General features: G+C 32.7%; 1 protein-coding gene across 9 annotated transcripts in view; it reads right to left on the bottom strand.

Moving 5' to 3' along the window:
* The window catches only part of LOC149085105 (nucleolysin TIAR-like), an 860,358-nt gene that overhangs the window by 24,876 nt on the left and 810,385 nt on the right, over positions 1 to 25,097 (bottom strand). For 5 of the 9 annotated variants that reach the window (XM_089232905.1, XM_089232903.1, XM_089232909.1 and 2 more), the window contains 2 exons: positions 21,042 to 21,101; positions 18,186 to 18,284 (listed from right to left, as the gene is read on the bottom strand). The exons of 2 other annotated variants lie outside the window; for them this stretch is intronic. In XM_089232905.1, the coding sequence (XP_089089031.1) occupies positions 18,186 to 18,284; positions 21,042 to 21,101 (159 nt within the window). The remainder of the gene's footprint in view (positions 1 to 18,185; positions 18,285 to 21,041; positions 21,102 to 25,097) is intronic. 2 more of the 9 variants (XM_089232907.1, XM_089232906.1) reach the window with 1 other exon arrangement.

Genomic DNA, 25,097 nt, shown 5'->3' on the forward strand with positions numbered 1-25,097 from the left:
CAAGGGACAGAGCGGGGGTCATGTTCGGTGTTTGCATAACTGAAGCCGTTGTGCGAACGAGGACATGCGTAGCTCTTCTCTGCACCCCTTGAACCAAGTCAATGCCTCTTTGTAGGTATGGTCTGCAAAACTTTACAGCATATTCCAGTCCAGGACTGACTAAGATTCATAAAAGCGGAAGAATGACTTTAGGAGAACGCGAAGACAACTTTTTGAAAATAAAACCGAGCATTCTATTCTCTTTTTTCACCACCTCTGAACAATGTTCAGAAAACCTAAGCCGCTCGCCAATGAGAATTCCCGAATCGGTGACCCAAGTTGCATCCGGGATAGTGACACCATTCAATTCGTAAGAGAAACGTGAGTTGTTCGAACCAAAATGATCGACCCTGCACTCGTCAACGCTAAACGTCATGGCCCATTCATTTGCCTGCTGCAATCCTGTTTAAGTTGGTCTGGAGCAACTCCCTATCACTTTGATTCGCAACTACCCCGTCATCTTAGCTTCCCGTCATCTGTGAATTTGCTAGCAATTCCATTGATACCCAAATCGAGTTTATCGATTAAAAGTGAAAAAAGTATGGGTCCAAGGACACTTCATTGAGGAACTCCACTTGTGACGCCTGTCCAACCAGAGAATTCCCCGTTCATCATAACTCGTTGTGACCCATCTGTTAACCACGATTCTATCCAATTCAGCAAGTTGCTCCCAATCCCAATCTCGTGTAAACGATTCAAGAGTTTACTATGTTGGAGCCGATCGAATTCCTTCTGGAAATCAAGGTAAAGAACATCTTCATTTTTGTCCTTACCCAAAGGCTTAATCACGTGATCATACTCATTGGACGATAACTGTGGACACAGCTTCTCTACTACACTTTTTTTTAAATATCGGGACACCATTAGCAAGTTTTCAATCCTTTGGGACGATACCCTCAGCAACACTACTGTAGATCTGTGCAACTGGCCCCAACAATTCATTAGCACATTCCCTGAGGACCCTGGGATAGATATCATCAGGTCCTGGTGCTTTGCTTGCACATACATTTTTTAGAAGATTTAGGACCTCCAAGTCTTCCACTTGAATATCGCTGATGATTTTTTGACCCCATGCAACACCCGTACATTGAGTATCGTTTTCTCTATTAAAAACCGACGCAAAAAAGTCATTCAAAGCACTACACATCCCTACATTGCTCTCTACCCTAGACCCTCCTATCGAGAGGAGGGTCTTACATCCATTATTGACGTATCTAAAAAATTATTTTGGGTCAGAACCAATGTTTTTCTGTCAACCTAGATTCAACTTTCTTTTTGCTATCCCTTATCGCTTTCCTAAACTCTCTTCTTTTATCAGTAAACAATGATAGGCCACCTCGTCCACTTTTATATCCTCTGAATGCTCTTTTGTTTTCAAAAGATAAAGGTTTTAATTAAATCGTTAAATGATACTCAATTAAATCACTAAAGGATACTCAATAGAGGTAGCTATTATTTTTTGGAGATAAGGTGATTCTTATGCCTATTGTCAGGATGTGCTGCCTAATTTAATATACATGGAACTAGGTTCTGTCCTGTCAGTCAAAGGACTGTATCTCAAATGTAAATCAATTGTAGATGCAGTCACAAATATTTTGAACGTATAATTCACGAGTTCCATATCGCAAATTATCAAGTAGTTATTATAGTCAGATCCAATTTTTTTTAAATCACTTCCGTTTTATTATGAAGCAGCTTATTCGATTTGATCAATATATCTATATATCTATATATATATATATATATATATATATATATATATAAAGGTTTCAGATTATTCATGTTCTACTTATTACTATTGTTACGAATTATATTAATGAAGCGAAATTTTATTACCCGACTATTGGAATAAAATATTCCAACCAGTGTACCGGTTCAAGCGGCATATTATAAAAGTATATTATGTGAATCATATTCCAAATCAAATTTTAATGTATGCAACAATGCTATTGATCAAATCGAATAATCTGCTGCATAATAAAACGGAAGTGATTTAAAAAAAATTGGATCTGACTACAATAACTACTATATTATACTACAATAACTACTATATTATACTACAACAACTACTATATTATACTACTACTAACTATATATATATATACATACACACGTATTTTTACTTTCGAAACAATTTTAATTTTTCCGTTTGACATCATAATAACGAAATACATTACCATTAAAGAGATCCATTACAATAATGAAAATTTAATTTTGTAAAATCAAATGTTACACTATAGTTTCGTAACTGTAATGGTTTTGGAAATTTTTAACACACACGAGAATTTAAATATCTTTACATAAAGTTTTATTTTATATATATATATATATATACAGGGTGATTATAAAAAAACTATCCCAACATATGGGCCCCTAACTATCATACCATTCACAGGAAACTGAATGAAATTTTGGCATAAGGTATTTTGAGGTATGCGCTCAAGAATGATATGGAAAACAACAGTGTCACTCTAACAGTTACGGTTACAGTGAGAAAATTTCGAAAATATCAAATGGCAACACCAAGTTTTTTGTATTGGAATGCGATCTCCATACTAAAAAACACTAAATAGCGTTGGAATGGCACCTGTAGCACGAAAATCCCCGGAGCTAGGCAAGGAAAAAGTAAAAAGGACTTTGCCGTGCACCAGAGCATTAATGTTCGTTTCATTCGTCACACCGTTTCTTCGGCTGAGATCCCAGCCTGATTAGACCTCCACAAAAGGAGAAGAAGAAACCAAGAAATGCAAATTTCGGGTTCTACGTAAGACACAGTCATGACTGACGTCGTCACGCTAGGTGAAAGAAAAGACACTGCGAAATGCGAGCCACGTATGTTGCTTTCTGCCATTCCGAACAAGATGCCGCTTTGAGGGAAAGAACGTGGGGAAATCGTAAAGATTTATTACCTGAATAGACAAAATGCCGCAGAGACATTGCGTGTTTACCGCAGAAACCAGGGATTACGGCGAGGCCCATGCACTGTCAAAGCTGTACGGGACTTGATTCATAAATTTGAAGAAACTGGTTGCACATGCGATCGACCTCGGTCTGGACGACCTTCCGTTCCCGTGGAGGCTGTTGCAGAAGTTCATCAGACGATAAGCACAGTTCGTCCCGCAAGTACACGCGGTGTTTCACGTGTTCTGAATCTGCCGAATTCAACTGTCCGCAAGATTCTGCGCTCTGTTCTAAACATGTTTCCGTATCGATTCCAGCGTGTCCAGATGTTGGAAGCGGGAGACTATCAATTACGGCTGGATTTTGCGAATCAATTCCTTATCCGGTACGATGAAGATAGCAGCTGGCCTTTACGCATTCTGTGGACAGATGAGGCGCATTCCTCGTTAACTGGTAACGTGAATTCGAAAAATTGTGTGCACTGGGCAGACAATAATCCACATGATGTGCTTGCACGTCCATTACACGAGGAAAAAGTGACTCTGTGGTGTGGTATAACGAGTACGTTCATCCTTGGCCCTTACTTTTTTGAAGAGGTTACTGCCGGTGATCTGCAAACATGTACAGTAACGAGTGCTCGCTATCTGGACATGTTAACTCGTTACGCGATTCCCGCATTGCAACGGCAAAATGCTCTATCTGAAGTTGTGTGGATGCAAGATGGCGCTCCTCCACATGTAGGGTCTTCAGTCAAACGTGTCTTAAGTCAACAGTTTGGTGACAGAGTTATCTCCCGTCATTTCCCGTTTCCGTGGCCACCAAGGTCTCCTGATCTCACACCAATGGATTTCTGGCTGTGGGGATATCTGAAATCCAAAGTGTATCAGTTTCGTCCACAAACTGCATCTGATTTGAAAGATGCCATCAGAACTGCGATTCAAGAGATTCCTATTGCCATGGAACGTACTGCAGTGCTATCCACCATCTGCCGCATGCAAAGTGTCATCGTGTGTGAAGGAGGTCATGTGGAAAATTTGTGAAACACAATAAAATGCTTTATTTTATGCTGCTTCTCTGTCCTTATTGGTTGTCCTCACTTTTAGTCTATCTACCGCCGGTGATTTTCATGCTACATTTGCCGTTCGAACGCTATTTAGGGTTTTTCACAATGGAGTATACAAAAAACTTGGTGTTGCTATTTGATATTTTCGAAATTTTCTCACTGTAACCATAACTGTTAGAGTGACACTGTTGTTTTCCATATCATTCTTGAGCGCATACATCAAAATACCTTATGCCAAAATTTCATTCAGTTTCTGTGAATGGTATGATAGTTAGGGGCCCATATGTCGGGATAGTTTTTTTATAATCACCCCGTATATATATATTATTAAACTTTTCAGCTTAATTTTTTTTTCATGCTCCGTATTATAGAATTATTCAATAGAAATATCAGGCTGATTTTAAAACGAACTTAAATTTAACCTGAATATTTGCTGTCGTAATTGAAGAATTAAATTTGAATGTAGGGAGAGAACTTTGTTTCTTATTTTTTCCTTCATATTTGTTCGTATAGTCTTTAGAAAACAATTTTTCGATATAAAGTAATCATTATTTCAGTTTTTCAAATAGGTTCAAAGATAAAACATAGAGACACTCCTAAACAACAAATTTTAAAAGTTATTAAACAACTCAAAAATAACGATGTCATTAAAAATGAAGCAAAACTGCATCTTCTTAAAAAAAACCAAGAACAAAATCTGACAAATCCGAACCACCGAGGATTCATGAAAAATAATGAACACAGTCGAGATAAAAAAAAGTTTTTTTTTCACTAAATTAAAAATTTGATAAATTCCAAATCCATCGTTTAATAACTAACATAAACTCTTCCTAAATACGGCATTCAAAAATACCTAATGCCCCAAGCACAAAAATGAAAAAAAAAATCCTGATAATAATTTCCATTTTCCAGAACAATTGTTTATTAAAAACCTATCCATCAAGTAAAGCAACTTTGCACTGATTTAGTTTCAGATTTCATTGAAAATTTCTCCGATACCTTTCGATAAAAATTGAGTTCACTAAAAACAATCAAATCGACATAGGATATTTATATATTTCGATCGACAATACGATTAAATTACATTAAAAATTTATTTCATCAATAGGAATGGTTCAAAACTGTATAGAATCAATTTTATAAGTAATGCTCGTCTAATAAATTCGACTGAAAAAAATAATTGTGGGATTATTCCCAGAAAAAGAAAACGTTCCAGTTTTTTTTTTTTTTGCTCTTCTTCTGTTAGATGTTCAGTAAACACATAAGGAAACAGTAGATATTAGTAATGAAAAGAGAGAATCGTTGGAAAAGTTTTCAACGTACAGATTTACAAAGAAGGATGAGTAAAGAGCGAAGGAAAAAAGGCCTAAAAGGAGGAAAGGGGGTGAAAAACTGGATAAGCATTGTTCTTTGTGGAGTTTCAGATGCATTAATTTCTGTTGCATCAAACATTGTTCCTGATAATAATTTATATTTTCCAGAACCAAATTCTTTATTAAAAACTTTTCCATCAAATAAAACAACTTTGCATAAATTTAGTTTCAAATTTCATTGAACATTTTTTCAATATCTCTCTATAAAAATTTAATACACTAAAAATGGTCAAATTGACATAGAATATTTCTATTTCATCATTAAATTATATTACATTTAAATATCTCATTAAGTGGAATATTTCAAAACCGTACAGCAACAATATTCAAGAATGTTTCATTCCAATGTTTATATTGGAAGAATGCAGGTGTTGGGGGGGGGGATGTGATCGAAGTGTTCAAAATTTTCAACGGGATAGATAGGATGGGCCATGAGTTATCGATCAACTGCTTCGACAAGGGGACACCGGTATCGTTTTTAGTAAGGATAATTACAGGTTGTGGTGTCGTAGGGAAGCTTTTTCTTTGATAGGGTTGTCAATAAATGGAATAGCTTACCTTCAGCGGTTCGGAATTCTAAAGCAACCGACAGGTTTAAAAAGAAGTACAGTAGACACATAAATCGAGAAACTATTTATATTTAGAAAAGACAACCATAATCTGTTTTATGGGCAGTGTATTAAATATTATTAATTTTTTTCCGGTGATATATGCTTTTATATTGGGTATTTGACATCCATATTTTTTATGGGAATAATTTTTTCAGCTACTTCGTTGGGTAATTTATCTGTTGTGGTCTTTGTATTTGAAATACTATTATAAGTGATGGTCAACTAATAAATTTGTCTGCAAAAAAAAATTATGGGATTATTTCCAGAAAAAGAAAACGTTGCTGTATTTTTTTGTTCTTCTTTTCTTAGATGTTCAGTAAAAACATTAAAAAAAAACAGTAGAAGTTAGTAATGACAAGAGAGAATCATTCGAAAATTTTTCAACGTACAGATGCGGAAAGGAAGATGAGTAAAGAGCAAAGGAAAAAAGCATAGAAACGGGAGTGAAAAACTGGATAAGGATTGTTCTTAGTGGAGTTTCAGATGAATTTGCATTTATTCCTTTGCATCAAACATTGTGTCTGGTAATAATTTCCATATTTTCTAGAAACAAATTGTTCATTACAAACTAATCCATCAAATAAAACAACTTTGCACAAATTTAGTATCCAATTTTTCACATTGATAATTTTTTCGATATCTTTCTATAAAAATTGAATACCCCTAAAAATGGCCAATTCGACATAGAATATTCATAATTTCGTTTTATAACACGATTGAATTATATTACATTCACACATTTCATTAGTTGGAATATTTTCAAACCGCACACCATCAATACTATAAGTAAAGCTCAACTAATAAATTAGTCTGCAAAAAAAAAATAATAATAATAATAATTATGGGATTATTTCCAGAAAAAGAAAACGTTCCAGTGTTTTTTTTTTTGTTCTTCTTTTCTTAGATGTTCAGTAAAAACATAAAAAAAACAACAGTAGAAGTTAGCAATGAAAAGAGAATCGTTGGAAAATTTTTCAACGTACAGATGCACAAAGAAGGATGAGTAAAGAGCAAAGGAAAAAAGCCTAAAAGTGGGGGTGAAAAACTGGATAAGCATTGTTCTTTGTGGAGTTTCAGATGCATTCATTCCTTTGCATCAAACACTGTGATCAGCAGAGGGAGAAAAAACATTTTCCTTTGTCCAAACTATAACAAAAGCATTCAGTTAACATTCCTTTATATATACAAAAAAAAAAAAAAACAATAAATAAATAAAAAAACACGTTCTTTTCTTCTTAATTTTTTTTTATGTAGAAGTTTTGGAAACTTTGCATTGCAGAAACTTCGTTTTATTTTATTTTTAGTGGCTAAATATTTTTTTTCGAATATATATATATATATATATTCCCTGTTATTGTCTCTTTTTGTTTTTAAGATCTTTCTTTACCCGTTTTAATATTTGCATTGTATTTTTGCCTTTTCCCGTATTTTTTTTTTTGTTTAATTTTTATTCTGTTATTGTGCTTTGATTCGTTTCTCTGTGTTACTATTTGTGTTTCTGGAGAATGTTTTTATTTTTGTATATATATATATATATATTCGGTGTTTGCTTTCGTGTCGTTGATTTTGGATGTCCGTATGCTTAGGCGTCTTTTGTTTCAGCAATTCCCTTCCGCGACACTAACTTTTGAATTTTTATTTTCTCTAACTATTTTTTTTTACCCTCAATTTGTATAATTCTGGAAATAGGAAATAAAACAAAGGGGATTTTCTAATGCTTGTAATGGAAGTAGCTTAATGAAAATTAAGTTATAATGTTCGAGAATGCAGTCGCAATCAAATATTTTTATGCACACATACAAAAAAAAGGAATAAAGAGGGAGAAGACAACATTAAATGAGAATCTATTGAAGCAATTTTTTTTTTCTTTTACCAAAACTGGTAATTTTGTGACAATATATATGGAAAGGAAGAGGGTATAATTAAAAATTATCACCGATTTTTTTTTTTGAATGTTTTCATAATAGCGTTTGTGTTATTTGTGCTGTTTCTTATGACCCGAAATGGGGTTTTAGTATTAAAAGCTACGGTTGTGTGTCTGTGTGATTGGTTGTGTGTCTTTGTACGAATAAAAAATATTATTGATGTTTTTTCCTGTATACGAACAACTAATGTTGACTAAAGTTAAACGACCAAACTGAAACTTATACGAGGTGAAGATAAAGAAAATAAATGTATATCGGTGATCAAGCAAAATAAAAAAAAGCAGTACTAAAGAAACAGTTTTGCGACTTTCCATAGCAAACATACACGTGCAAATGGTAATGTTTAGTAAAACTTCGGAAGTTTTTTAATATCTAATGTTTAGGTGCATTAGGAAATGCAAATATATATTTAGTAAAGGAATGTCTCTCATCGTGCCTAATTACAAATCTAAATGTAATGCAAACGGAAAAAGTCTCAATGTACGTTACCTTATAAACTTGAAAAAACATTAAAAAGGGGAAAATATTCCTGGTTTTTTATTATTTAAGTTGGATTTTTTTCCGAACCATATTCTTATGGATCAGGCATTTTTTTTTGTGCGACATTCCTCTTGCTATTAAAAATATTTTTCACGCTTTGGTGCTTATACAAATACACGTGGTTATGTGAAATTGTTTTTGTTTCGATCACGTTTCTTCGTGGACTAATTAATAAAAAAATGCAATAAACGAACAACAAATGTATAAAAGTAAATTTTATTGTATTTTTTTCAATCATTATTCTAATTTTATGTACTTTAGGACTATTTTTATAAGGATCTTCAGATTAAAATCGATTGCACACGATTATTCATTAAGTAAACCCTGTGGAAGTCTGAATTGGAATAGAGATCTCAAATAACTCGTAATAATCATATTTATATACTTTTTTTAAAATTAGAGTAAAGAATTAATTTCCTCAATATTACCAAGGAAATTTCTCTTTTTGAAAACATATTTACTCATCGCTATTACTAAGAAATATTCAAGAAACTGTTTTTGAATGAGTGAAAAGGAGACGCAACGTGAAATTGGTAAATTTATTCAGTTAAATCTTAATATGAGAAAGCAATCTTTTTTTAGAATTACGTAGACCGACATAAATACATCTGGAAAAAACGCTACGCTGTTATTTTCAATTACTAAAAGCATTAAATCCCGTAAGATAAGAATGACTAAAAGTAATGCTAATAATTTTTTATTTTGCGTACTTTATACATGATAAATCATAGCACTATTCACTCGTATTTCTATATGAACGAAAAAAGCAGTTGCGATTACGAATTTCTAATTTTTTTCTGTCCGCAAACTGTGAAATGTTTTTTCTAATTATTCTTGCACTGATATGACAATACGAACTTAAACACGCTGTCATTAAACAAACATAGTATGAAATGTCACGTACTTCGTAGGTTTGATCCTTCGCATATAGAACAATCACTTAAGTAAATGCGTACTGACTGGTGTGATGGTAATATATTTTCGATGCAAGAATCCCAAAAACGGTACTCTTTCTAACAACTACGCTTTCGCCCTAAAACTTTACGGTATATAATTAATAAACATATATATAATATATGAACATCTTATGTGATGGAATCATGTTCATTGCGTCTCATTCCTGTGTCATATATGCCACCCTCTCCTGCTTTCATATTTACAAATGTATTACAAAAAATACTATATTTAAGCTTTATGCGAGGAAAAGATACAAAGCAGACAGGCAGGCAATAGATGATACATTGCACACGTGAAATGAGCAGTCAGAGCCGTGTAAAATACCTACTCATCTATGCGCTCATTCTTTTAAGCGATAAAATGTTGAATGCAAACTTAGAGAGTGATGAAATTCCACGTATTACATTTAAATTGAATTACGGTATTGAAAAATGGAATGGATTATGTATGTTACTGCTAAAGCCCGGAATTGGCAAATCCTAGACGGGGCCGGCGACTTCGTGCATTGGCCAATTTCGTTAAATATTGACCCCGGCCAATATCCGAATTTCGCCAGTTCGCGAAGTGGGCTGTGATTTCTGGCCAAAGTCCAATAACAAAAGACGATTTGGTATCATCGTCTAGTTGGCGTATTTTCTCGCGATAATTATGTTCACGTTAGTCATGGCAACCCATCAAACCGCAGTCGTGATGCGGTAATTATTTTTTTCTAAAAAAATTGGCGGGAAAACCTGTATGTTTATATAATTATTTTATAGTTTTTCTCTTGTAATATGGAGCTAATCCACGACATCTGCTATGTACAGACATGTATCGCACACGTTGCCGATTAAAAAATTGGATTTGTCGCCTACCGAGCCGTCTTACATCAGCACATCGAGCTTTGGCTAGGGATCTCCAGCCACTTCACGTACTGGCCAGCCAAAGTCCGAATAATTTCTGCAATTCGGATTTTGGCCAACACTCTTGGCGAATTCGCGAATCGGCCGGCTTTCGGGCTTTGGCAGTAACATATATATATATATATATATATATATATACAGGGTAATTATAATTAAAGTTCTCGTATTCTAAATAGGTTTTCTCAAAAACTGCTAATCCGAATGTAGCCAAATTTTTAGGAAATCTTAATAAGATCATGGGAGAGAGAGAGAGAGAGAGAGAGATTTAATGAAATAAAAAAAAATAAATATATATATAATTCACTCTTCGACCACCAGGTGAAAATGTGAAGCTTTTTTATTGAATTTTCTTTTTTCCACGGATCATACAGCGTATATACCAAGTTCCAATGGAATACGTCCTCCAGAAAGGGTTCTACATAGATCGGAGTAGTGTCAGTATACTGACTGCCACATTGGTGTGAGCAGTGTCGTTACGCTGAAACTACTCAGATCTATATGCGTTCTGGTAGACGTATTACATTTAAACTTGGTATATCGCTATATGGACCCTGGGAAAACCGCAGTTACGATGCGGTAATTATTATTTTTGTACAAAATTTGGAGGGTAAAACATACTCATAGAATTATTTTTGGTTTTTTCTCTCAAATTTCACTTTTCTAATCCAATACAGCTGCTATATGTACAGGGTGGATCCGACCTATTCTGCCAAACGAAAGGGGGCAATAGACGAGCCCAAGTGAATCATGAGACAATCTACCAACCCAGTCCTGCCTGGAATCGTTTTAGAGTTATGGTGGATAATCGATTATGAAAAAAAATGTGTGGAGTCTGAAAACACCCAAATTTGTGAAGTTTATAAGTGACCTACACGCAAACTAAGCCCATATTTGGAAGTCTCAGAAAAAATGCTATAATGTGACGCCAATTTAACTGAAATATCTAGATTTGATGGCGAACTACAGGTGCTGAAGGATTGGTGCAGTTCAAAATTGAATCGACGCCAACATTTTTAATTGCCAATTTCGCAAACACCCTTCTAGCTACAATCAATTAAATTTTTCAAAAACTTGTCCATCCAGTTCAGGAGAAATTTGGTCGTTTATTTGCAATACATAACTGAAATCTGCGTTCGTCGAAGCAATTTTAGTAGATTTTTTGGTGACGAAATTCGATTTTTCACTTCACCGATCTCTCAATCCTTGCAGCTCGCCATTAAATACGGATATCCTGTAGATAAAGGTAGTGTCACTTATAGGGTTTTCCGTGCAAAATAAAATTATCGTCAATCTGTAACCGCCAATTCCGAATTTGTGTTGAATATCTACTTTGACAAACGCTGATTTCAGTGGTGTATTGCAAACAAAAGATTAAATTTCTCTTGAACCAAAAAACCGATATAGTTTATTGTAAGCTCTTTCGGAAGCTGCTGAAATGGACAAGTTTTTGGCAAATCTGACCGATGTAGCTAGAAGGGTGTTTGCAGAATTGATGATTAAAAATTTTGGTGACAATTCGATTTTGAACTTTGCCAATCTTTCAGCTCTGGTAGCTCGCCATTAAAACCAGATATTTCGATAAAATTGGCGTCACCCGATAGCATTTTTTCTGTTCTTTACAAATGTATGCTTAGTTTGCGTACTATAGGTCTTTTAGAAACTTCACGAATTCTGGTTTTTTTCAGACGACGCATTTTTTTCCATAATCGATTATCTACCATAACTCGAAAACGGTTTGAGAAAGGATAGGTTTTTGGTGGGGTGTTTCATGATTCACTTGGGCTCGTCTATCATTCCTTTTCATTTGGCGGAGCAGGTCGCATTCACCCTGTATAGACATGTATCACACGTCGGCGATTAAAAAAATGGATTTTTTTCAACCTGGTGTTCAAAAATTAAACTTCTATATATATACATATATTATTTCATAAATCTCTCTCCCACGGTCTCAGTAAGATATCCTAAAAATTTGGCTGTATTCGAATAAGCTGTTTTTGAGAAAACTACTGAGAGTACGGGAACGTTAATTATAAGCACCCTGTATATATATTTGGTTAATTTCAATTCTATGGTTGAAAAACGGAACTGAAACTACTGCCGTAGAAATAAAGTGGACCGACGAAGTATCCAGGTATGTAAAAAAGCGAGGTATTTGAGTGCAGATAAGGGTAACTGGACCATTAACATGGTAGTAACTGGCAATATTAAGAAAAAATACAATAAATTTTTATGTTATACAGTCATTAAAATTGCATTGGAGTCATTTTAGCTTCTACACCAGATACAGAAATAAACTCATGCTGAGCAGCATTTGTGAAGCGAAAACAAAATATTATCAATAGCTAGAACATATGCATGCTATTATAAACACAACGTGCTTTACTTATGGTTTTTCCACCTATATGTCTATAAATTTAACTCAAATTTTCGATGCTACAATTTGAAAAAAAATTGAAGAAAAGCTAGAAAAATTAAGTTAGATGAAAATTAAAGATCAACGTTTTGCCTTTTATCATTCAGAATTCCGACTTGTCTATTTGATGGGGTCTGCTTATCAATTAAAAAAAAATACAAGTTTCTTTTGCATTAAACGTAAAACATTCGAGTTGAAAATAAGTGATCTGATTCATTAGTCATCAACTGTTTCAACAAAATATGAATGAATTTAAAGTTAAAAAAGCTAATTAAAAAATTTTAATATACGAGAATAATGACATTATTATTTTATCTTGTTTATGCAATGAAGAAAGCACTTAAAACACTTGAATGCAGAATTTTATTTTAGCATTGGTTGGAAAAACAAATTCAGTATGTATATATATTTTAGCATTAGGAAAAGATAAAAATCACACTATAAAATGCAAATTTATAAAGAACACCAAACATAGCCATGCGTAACAGAATTATCAGTACATTACATTTCCAAAGCAAAATTGATAGCACCATGCAATCATGCATATATCTTAGCATGCAATAGCTCGGGCGGGAAACATGCGAGAACATATCTCGGTAGAAAGCCTCGAGAGCGCATATGACTCTTCTGCAGTAGTCCGAATCGCTTCTCATGTGATTGTGAATAACGCTTATGATTAATGATGTTGAGAAGTAATGCTGTTCTGTCTCTCAGTCAACAGTTCTCATTAATCCTAGTCATCTAATAATTTATGCATTCAGTTCTGTGACCGTTCTGAAATTGAAATCAAGCAATACTTTTTTTTAATTTTTAATCAGAATTTCGGTGTGCGGTAAATTGGATTAATTCTCATGTGAAAGAAAAATTAGTTGGTTTAGACAAAAGTTCTAAATGTGAAAATGAGTTGTATCAATATTAAAAGATTAAAATATAAATGCTTTATTTTAATCGAGATTTAGACAATAAATTTTTGTAATTCTCTTTTAGTCTTACTCAGAATCTAATAATACGAAGTAAGTAAGAAATTATTTTTCAAATTTTACTATTAATCAGTTTTGTTGAGGAAATAATTGGAATTGTTTCTTATCCAGTCCCTGAATGTAGAAGATTGATATAATAATGTTTACATTAAAAGCTGACTTACCAGCTCGCACTTCCGATTTCTTTAAAACACGAAACAGCCAATTTTTTTAATTCCGATTTTTACACCAATTATGGGTGAATATGGTTTATGATGGGTTATTAAAATACACAAGGAATCTATCTGAATTCAAACCCAAGATAAACAAATACCGTTAATAAATACAAAATGTTCGCATAAGTTTTAAAAAAGACTTACAGATTGTATTATATGATATGAAAACTAATACAATATATACATACGGAAAACTGGATGTGTGAGGAGATATTGATGTTTACAGGGATGATACAACCGGGATTCGAGCCCCCGTGAGGGCAGAGAAGAATTTTCCTTTCCTAAACATCAATATCTCCTCACACAGCCAGTTTTCCGTATATATTGTATTAACAAAAGAGAGGTCGTCTTTCTCTACATATCTAATCTTCTGCCATTTAGTAAATACTTACGAATAAGAATACATAAGGATTATCTGCATACAAACTACAGATTCCGTAGCATTCATTCTAATGAAAATATCAAGTTATTGTAGTAGTATTCTCAAAGAGTTTCCACGAGACCTTTATAGAGGATTGTTCCTTATTTCAAAGAAATACTCCAGTATATCGCATTTCAATTTTCAGAGGACAAAGAATTTTTGAATAGTTAATAAAACAGTTTAAAGAATTTCAAGCCTCTCATACTGTGTAAAAATTACGGTTTATATACAAATAATTTATTTATTATATAAATAAATGTGATGCAAAAAAGAAAACAAATGTGAGCAATGGAAGAGATGTGAAAGTTCAGTTCTTATAATGACGACATCTGTTGAAGACAAAGGCTACTAAATTTTGTAGAATTCACTGGTTAAAACCGTAGTAACTCATTCCCTCTTATTGTGTAATCTTATTATGTAAATATCGAAATTCGTCAAAATGTCCTCCCAGGAAGCTGATGAAGCCATTGAAACTGATGATAATATAATACATACAGGAACGATAGTTTTATTAATGATCTACTTTAGTGTCAAATTACTAATTTTCTGTACTAAAAATATTTTGGAACACACCTTTATCGAAGGCGGAAACTCAAAAGGTAATTTGGTAAAAAAAAAAATCTAATTGACGGCAGCCTCATGATATGAGAGATTAATTAAGACATCGTTTATGTGGACACAACTACGTTATCGAAATTATTTCACTTTTAAAAACGAGTAGAATGAAGTAGTATTTATGAATATTCATTATCGCTATGCTTTTCCTTGTTATATATTTTATAACACAAACCATTAATTAAGAAAAATTGGGCTTAGTTGTAAATTGACAAATAAAATTTGTCAATAAAGTTTGTCAAATTGAGGAAAGAACTAAAAATAATACAAAAAAACTAAGTCTTTACTCTTAGTGACATTACTTTGTTACCCATAAAACGCAAAAAAATTAAATAAATTTCTTTATGCTCCAGCAATATCGTGGATAAAATTGGAGAGAAAACTAAAGTTTATAAAGTCAATTTAGTAGAAAACAATTTAGCCTTCCATTATATTATACTTATAATAAATCATACTGAATTTTAAAGAAGAATCACGTGGATATAAATTGAGAATAAAAAGGGATTGTGTGTGAAAAAAATTAGCAGGTTGATGAACGACTGATCAAGCATAAAAAGGCAAGACGTGTTCCTACCTCATTATAGCTGGATGTAATAACTTGCAGTTGTAGTGCGATGAAAAAAAAACCACTTATTGTGATCGATGTGATAGTTTCCGAGATAGTAAATAATTGTTGATTTTCACAGCGGCAATCTCGGGATATCTCAGACTCCTAAAACTCTCTCAAAATGGAAATCCCAAGATATCTCGGGCTCTTAAGACTCTCTCAAAACGGCAACTCCGAGACTACATACCATTTAAAGTTTTCTTCTCCGGATAACATGTTTTCTTCCCCCCCCCCCGTCCAGGTGATCAACTGCTAGTGAGCCGAGTCAGCTTTTGTTGAAAGTCTGATAACAGAAGGGGAGAGAGACGATGTATTTCTTTTTCGTAGGAGGTATTATTGCGTACAGGATAATATAAAATAGGATAGTGTTTTTTCTCTCCCTTGTTTTATTATTATTATTAGTGTTGGGGTGGGGCATTTATCAGCTCGCGAACGGAAAAATAATTCTACCTAAAATAGGACGCAATTTCTAGAAGGTTTAGTAATTTCCAATGTGGCAGTAAAAATGCGGATGAGAAAATGTTTTTAAAAACCAGTTAAAGGGTTAAGAAGTATTATGCTTTTTTAAGCCCCTTTGAAACCAACTTTGACTTTGAAACTTGAATTCGCGTATTATTTACGTTCAATTTTTACATGTAGTTACGTGCACGCATTTTTCTAAAAAACAGCAAACAATTGTATAAATACACTTGCGTTAAGTATGTACGTGATATACGTTATTCAACATGTTTCACAAGAATCTTTGATCATTGAGAAATAAAAGATAGACAAATGCTAATCAAATGAAAAAGTATTAAAGCTACATCAAGAAATATGAAGCATGCGTGTAATTTTCCGAAATAAAACTGCATATGAAAAACAGAACAAAAAAGAAATTAATACGCTAAAAATTGAGTAAAAAAAAAAAGCAAAAATACAGGGTGCATAGGAAAGTGCTTTCGACCTGAAACAACACGAAGTAATGTAACTTAGATGACAGAATAGACTATCCCGAATCAGAACTAAAGCCCTTTTCCTACGCATTTTAAATTTACACTTAAATATTGCGCTTCGCTCTGTTACACCATAATTAATTTTTCTGCAACATTTGGATTGATTTGTCTAAATGCTGATGATTCAAATTTGTGATTTTTTCTACTTTTTAAAACCGTCATCGTGTTCTTTGTTAAGTGTTCATTATTTTTAGCACTTGAAAAGTAGCACAAGAACTTTAGGATTCTAGAATTTTAATTATTGATATCTCGGGAATTTTCAGGCAAATGTTACGGGGTGAATTTCCGTACTGTATAACAGAGCACGACGCAATTTTTAATTCCTTAATATTTTTTTAGAACAATGGGGTCACAACACAAACTTCAATATTTATTTCTCCCCAATAATTTTTTAAGCAATGTTGTTTATTTCATCCGATCGGTGTAGTCATTTTATTGTACCGTTATCTAAGTTGCATAGCTCTGTAGCTCTCTCCGTTCGCAAGTTATTTGAGGCCCAAAAGACTTTCCTATGCACCCTGCATACATACAAAAAAATGCACTATAAAACGAGTTATAACTTTCGTTTTAAACTGAGGAGAGAGAGAGAGAGATGATCTAGGAAAGTATGAAGAGAAGTAAAGAGGGTTTTTGATAGACGAACAAAACAACGTTACAATCGAAAATCCCGTCCATATAGCCCTCAGGCAAAGCAGCACAGAAATACACGCAATTAATGCCAAAAAATAGTATATTTGCATTTATGGTGGTGAAAATATATTTTGTGTTTATTCGAACTGGCTTAAAGAATATCTGAGAGGGATATATGAAGTCTTTTTCAACGTGAGTCCATTACCCGGTGTGTGGTTCATGATAAACTCTGTATAAAAAACAAGCCTGCCGTTCGGAATCAGCAATAAATTGTAAGTCCTGGTCTAATTAGCCCTCCTGTGCAGAAAATGACCGTGGTGCGACAAAAATGATCAATGATCAATGATAAACTCTGTAAATATTTTATGACATATTTTTTATATTGGGTTGCTGTATTTTGGTTATATTTGACACCAATTTTTTTTACCATTTTTCTTTTGGGCAATTCGTCTGTTGTGACCTTTGTGTTTGTATTTGTAATTGCATTCATTTAAGCGAATTGTATACGGTAATCCTGAGTACTCGATATTTGAATGTTACTCAACTAAAGTTTTTAAATCGTACAAACTCAATTAACACACAGACCATAGTCAAATTCTCACTTTGTTAGAGTACGATGAACTATCGAAAATATCAGAATCTTAAAATGCAATAATGAGACTCGAATATAATAAATTTACTTCTCTGAATGTAACTTGTAAGTGCGAGTTCAAAAAAGTGATACAGACATCATATCGCACATAAAATCAATCGAAATCATTTTTTCTTTGAGTAAATTCGAAAATTTTTTTGACGGTGTACGGGATATTCAAAAAAATTAATGTAAATGTTGGGAATTTTCAGATGAAAAGCAGCGCGAAAACTCATTTATCTCGACAGTTACGGATCCTACATTTAATTATGTAAATGATTCAAAAATACTTTCACCATCACAATGCGTACAAGTTTACGCCTTTGCGCAGTTTGCTGAGGGCTGCATGGGAGTAAGCTCAGCAATTTACCTTGTTTACAACGACACAAGGGAACTTGAGAATTCCGGAGTAAGGATGACCGGTTGGGATGAAATCCGGGCTCTGAATCCGTGATCCCTCAGTCATGAGCTGTGAAGGGTTTTGTTTTGACTTAAAATCTTTTCTATCACTGAACATTTTAAGATTTATATATCAACTCTACAAAAAAAATGTATCACCCTGTGAACATTCTAAAAAATTAATGAAAAATTCTATAATAAGCAGAAATTTAAAATTTATAAAAACAAAAGCTGAAGTATTTTTAAATATACTTAGACACACAGGAGTTATCGAATTACAGCAAAAAAAATTCTAATGAAAAAAGCAAGAAAATAACTCATTAAAATAAAAGAAAAACTTGACAAAAAGGAAACAAAGTAGATTAAATGAGAAAAAAACACATGTTGTTTCAGTTATGGATTAAAATACAATGAAGAATGGTAACCGAAACGCACAGATTGGATATTTCTATATATAATATTATAACCACCCTGTAAGACATAATTCTGAACCTGTGACGTGAAAAAAAATTATAATCAAAAACTATAACACGGGAAGAAGAAGAATTTGGTAGCACTGAAAAAGATTTTAAGGGGAGAGTGTAAAGCATGCAAACTGCAGTGCAAATTGTTCAGCGTAGTTATAAATATCAAAATATTTACATATACATTTATAAATATGATCCCGTGGTATAGATTACAATGTCAAAAAAAAAATGAAATGTACGTAAAACAACTAGATAACGGCAATTCAGCAGGATTATTGGATAATAAAAAATGCACCAAAAACATTCGGAATTATTTTTATAAAAATGGATGCATACATTGAAAAATCCATACACATAAAGCGAAAAAGAAAACAATAAAACGTACATAGAAGATTCAGTGATCAAATATCAGCAGATATCCCATAGGTAGAAAACTAACTTTTTAAATCGAAGAAGTATTTCATACATTATATTCAGTTATGATCAAAATAGTTCAATTATTTTCGATGAATCACTACAGAAATTATAAATAATGAAGACTGTGTGTAAGGTATCAATAAATACAACATGTAATTTTTTAATGGTAAAAGTGAACGCATGCCTGCCTGTCTCGATAGGAGTTTTTATTTAGTAAGTTCTAAAAGCTTATGAGACCACGTAGCGTTAAAAGCAATTTCATCGGAGGGAAGTCAAATTTTCTTTAATTGGAAAGTAAATGAATCACAAGGAAGATAGAGAGGCTTTGTAACAGAAGAAAAATGCAGTCTTTTCAAAGTAGTATAAAAAAAAAGAGAAGAAAGAACAACATCGAGATGACTTCTGCCTTAAATTTCTATGTAAAACGTTTCGTAAAAACATGCTATTTAACCTTTAGGTGCTCTCATCATCCACAGATGATTAACGTAGTAACCTGCTCAATGATCCTGTGATAATTTGAGATGATTTGTTTAAAAGTAGATTCTTAAAATGACCTATAGATGGCGTACACATACAGGACGGTTCTCTGTATCGCCACTAGATGACACTGCCACCACCTAATTATTACCTATGTTATTTTTCCCGCCTTATTTGTAAGTTGTTCGTTTGTATCGGATCGAGTCAGTGATTCTTTTGCTCATGTCTAAATAACCGTTTTATACAATTATTCAAAACTTTGCGTTCTCCGTATATATCGGCGCGTTCGTATACAAAGGGGTTGGTATGCTATCCGCTCGGTTGGGAATGTCCTACAGATTTGCGGCAGTCCCCGAACGAGTGGATAGCGCACCAACCGCTTAGTGAGATCTTCTTTCTTTGTCTGCGTCCTGCGCCGGCGTTTATGGAGCTACAGGTACCGTTCTAACGCTATTCATGGTTCTTTACTGCGCCGATCACTTTGCGGTGCATAAAAAAGTGTATTGCTATATGAACCGTAACCGCGAAAGTTAGGGTTTTGTTTTGCATTTCACTTTCGAGGGCATACTTTGAGAAACATCCATTACATTCCCATTATTTGATTTATGAGTCGCTTGGGGCTCGTATATCAGCAAAGTTATTTTATGAACACCCTGTATAGGATTTAATATTTTTTTTCATCATTTCTCTATTCTCTGACAGGTTTTCTCGAATTGCATTGGATTAGTGCGATTGAGCTGGTGTAGTGGTGGAGTGTCTCCTATCAATCATTAGTGTGTCTGTTACAGGGGGATTAAATCCCGATTTTGTTGTTTGTAAAACTTCTTTTTTTCGATTGTACCAAATTTGTAGCTTTTGAGTTCGATTCTCTAGGGAGGAAAGCATACTATACTAATAGTTAATATCTTTTTATTCTGTGTGAAATTATGAAATATCAGACAAAAAATTGTTTGATTACAAACAAAGCACACGGTAGATGGAAACGTAATATATACGCTTTCTTGAAACGTATATTTTATGTAAGTTTAATAAATTTCACTATATTTATCAATTTTACTGGCGGTTATGCATAATTCCGCAAATAAAGTTGGTTGATAAATAATTATACCTCTCTTTTTTCACCATATTTAATCAATTTGTCCGAATTTTTCACAGGAACGTGATGCGTGCATTGTACTAAGTATTTTGATACTGAATTTTGACTGTTATCAGTAGTGATAAGAGGAACCGAAATCTCTTGTTATAATCATCCAACGATAAGAAAATTTAGCAAAGTACTCTTCGCGTCATAATGTTTGATAAAATTACTATATGAATATTATATGGTCTCAAAAGCTTCAAAAACTTGTGATTTTATTACTGGATGTTTATTATGATTATAAATCATATTTTTTCTTCTTTTAAGACTGAATAGGAAAACTGATTAAGACTCATTTGAACGCATTGCAGGAGAGGTAGTGGCTTACCTGTGATAACATAGCAAAGAAACCCTTGTTCTCAGCAGCTTCCACCGCAAGAATTTCTTGCTATAATAAAGAGAACGTATGAAACAATGTCACATATCTTTAAGGACATTATTTTACAAAGAAAAAACATTAATTGTGCGTGTATAATTTGAATTTAGTGATTTTCGTTTGAATTTAATAATTTATTTTCCTTGCACATTTATAATAAAATTCGATGAAAACTAATCACAAATTTATCGACTATAAGAGTATAATTTATGAAAAAGATATTTTAATAGTAAAACATATCATTTAACAATTCGATACAATATAACATGAGGTTTCTGAATCATCGGGCAAGTAACCGAGAAAAAAAAGACCTTTTCTTGGAAATTTTTTTCAATAAAAACCAGGATTTCATATACGTTTTTATTAATGATTTCCCAAATGATTATTACGAATCGATTAAGATTTTTTTTTAAAACTTTGTTGTGAAATCTAGAGTCATAGCTTTAATGCGAAACACATTCAAAAGTATCATCTTCTAATATGTGTAATTCGAATAAGATCAGTTTTTCTTTCACCGTCTTTTTTTCCTCTATAATTTGAGGAAATTTGAATAACAGTGGGAAAGGATAATAAATAGTTTTTGAGACTCTTTTGTTGATTCTCAAAAGAAAAATGGCATCAACAAGCAGTGTATGCAGGCATATTCAGGAAGACATCAGGAAAAATGAAAAACACGAATAAAAGGGGCAGTGATGAAAAACACGTGAAAAGAAGGGAAAGATGAGGGCGGAAAAGCATGAAAAAATAAAAACATGAAAACAACTTTAAAAAAAAAAGGGCAAAAGGATTAAAATAATCTCCATTTCCCTTTAAACTGCAGTCATTAGCGCAAAACGTACGAAGCGGAGCTATTCGCTTGAATTTTGTTACTTTTTTTTTTCTCTTGTACCGAAACTGATAACTTGCTGACGCCAAGGCGGCTATTAAACGAATCTCGGTAGTGACTTTTGCAATCAAGTTCCTTGACGCGCCATTGCATTTGCAATGAAGCATTTTAAATAAGATTGGAAATAAAGAAATGTCGGAGTAAATGAGGTACACAACATGCCTTCTCATCACGACTTTTTTTTTTATATTTATTTATGGAAAGAGCTTTTGAAGCAAGACGGCTGAGAAAAAGAGATGAACTTTTTCAAAACAAAAGGTAAACGTCTCGCTGCCTGGCATTAAAAATGACTATGCAAATGGTTTTTGAGCAAAGTGCAGCGGAAAGGTTCATCTCTTCCGCTTCGATTGCCTCCTCCAATGCTTATTCAGAAGTGGATATCGAACTCTCAAAATCTCAGCTATTTACTGCAGGAGAGGACCTTTACTTTTACGGGACTAAATAGCATTTGCTCGCTTTTTTTTCCACTTTTTTTTCGGCTTATATTTGATTTTATTATGGGACGAAATTAACACAAATTACTTCAAAAGAAACGGCACTGTCTTTTACTCTCGATGAACGGGTTTCAGATGCTTAAAAAGTCGCAGAATGTAGTTACGAATTTTACAATTATATAAACAATATCCTCCAGTTTTTTTTAATTGTGTGAATAAATGTTGAGGATATTGGTTGAAGGTATTGTATATTATTATTATTTTTAATCTCCAGGCCTTTCATGTTTATTTATGGAGGAAATAATTAAAAATAGATCGATTCTTTTTATATAAGATCCGTCAAAAAAAGCAAAATAATGTCGTGAATTAATCAGCCTTACGGATTAAAAGTACATGATGTTGAACAACCATACTTAAAAACAATGAAATTAGTATACATTTTTTTCTATTAATTTACGAAGTGTTACATTTTAAGGTAATTTAATGAACTTTACATATGACAAAATGATTTAAAATTTTATTGCTCATAAAAAAAACCGTCATAGACAATGTTTGAATTATAATGAATGTACACAATATTATTTGAATTCTAAACAAATACAGCTCAAATACACTAGTCTTATAATTATGATTAAAAAACAAAACAAAAAAATCCACTGCAAAGTTTTGTATGCGATGTCCATATTAATAATTTTATTTTTCGGAATTATATTTCATTATATTTTTTGTTAAAATTAAATTATTTTGTCATTTTATATTGGAAATGTAACAGAAAGGTACAATACCTGACATATCACATACAACGAGGCTATGACACTGCAGCATAGAGTTAGATATAGGTACTTCCAAACATTAGGTATTGTTTTAAAAAGTAATGATCCATTCGTTTTGGAAACAATATTGTAACGCTAAGTAATTTACAGTTTAATGTAAAGTAATCTGTGTTAAAAGCTATATATCTCATATTTAGATAAAAATTTCATAAAAATGATTCGGGATGTTTTTTTTTTCGATCATCGACGATATTACAATCATGCTCTCTCGGAGGCAATCAGGTGGACATGAAGTAGTTCCACAGAGAACATTGAAGTTTAGTGATACTGTATTAACAATATTGTAGCGAATTGGAACAATCCATGTAGTTTTTAATCCATTAGTTTATTTGAAATTCAATAGCGTGTAGAATATTTACTATTTAGCACAATTTGAGCAGCAAAAACGTATAGATATTTTTTGTAGATTTCGTGACCAGCACAAAATATAAGTTTGAAATTGAATGTAAGTGACACAAAAAAGTTGCACCGAATGATTTGCAACATCTGCAAAATCGTGCGATATTCTGGAAATCAATAAGTCCGGCAAATGTCCGGGTTTTCTTACATTATTAGTCAACTCCCTTTTCCAAGGGTTTGGACTTACAGAGTTTCTCTTTAGATGTGTAATTTCATATTGCATATTAATTGCTCTTGAAGACTCAGGGCTGGTACATGACTGTACATGGAGACTCAAAGCTAGCTTACTTTAACGTTTTAGAGATAGATAAAAAAACAACAAAAAGATGATAGTAATAAAAAAAAAGGAACTTACCACCTATTTTAGGGAAGCATTCATCCGCCTTGGTCTAAATTCGTAAACAAAATGTGAAAATATGTTTGTAGAGCGATCCAAGTTTTTGGGTATTCAAAAGAACTTACCTTGACGTCACTATTATTTTTTCGGTACCTACCATCCCTTATAAGCTCGTTAAAACTTTATTCCTTTCCCCATTTATTCTATATAATGTAGTTCAAAAAACTTAAATACGAACTAAGGTTTTACGCGCAAATTTGTATGGATCGCTCTACGTCCTCGTATTTAAATTTAAAACTATCTTTTAGCTTAGAAATAACATGTCAGTTTTTTACTTGATAGGACTTTGTATATATTATGAATTTTTTTGGACATAAAACGGAATCATTATGTATTTGATACAGCGGGATTTTTCAACTCAGATAAAAACATTTATAAAGCCTATATACATGATATATTTAATGTCTCAAGCACCAATATTTATGATTTAATTATTTGGAATTAAACCTGATAAATAGGGCTAAAACCGAATATTATTGTATAACCCAATATAATTTTTTTAGTCAAATGTGCTAACGTGTATGAAAAAAAAGAATGCCCGTACTGATAATAAATTTTTTTTTACTTTATTGAAGATAATCGAAAATTTGAATAGGAATACCGACAGTGATTTTACTGATAAAATATTTCGAAATATGAGCGAAATTACACAAATTGATGAGTGGAAAGAAAAATTAGCTTCAATACTGAAAAAATAATTAAAAACTATATTTTTATTCGTTTTGTGTTATCAAATTTTGAAGAATATATTTTCCTGATCGCTTATAAACGATGTTGGCATACTGGGGAGTAATGAGTAATATAGATAGAAAATTATATATATTATATATATGTGTCATTAAAATTCTACTAATAATCCAATTTAATGTAAATAAAAAACTACAAATCTATAAATTATTTCTTCCTGGATGTATTATTATGTAATTATCAGAGTTTATAATTTGTTCGTATAAAATTTTGTTTGAGTATCCATTTTTCGAGACGGTAAATACTTCTCAGTGTATATCATATAACCAACAGCAATCATCATTCCCCTCGATAGCTCATAGGAAGCAGTCC

Source organism: Pholcus phalangioides, unplaced genomic scaffold (genome assembly GCF_987345545.1).
Source record: "Pholcus phalangioides strain wild (caught in Gottingen) unplaced genomic scaffold, Ppha-v1.0 ptg000007l_1, whole genome shotgun sequence".
Classification (NCBI taxonomy): domain Eukaryota; kingdom Metazoa; phylum Arthropoda; class Arachnida; order Araneae; family Pholcidae; genus Pholcus; species Pholcus phalangioides.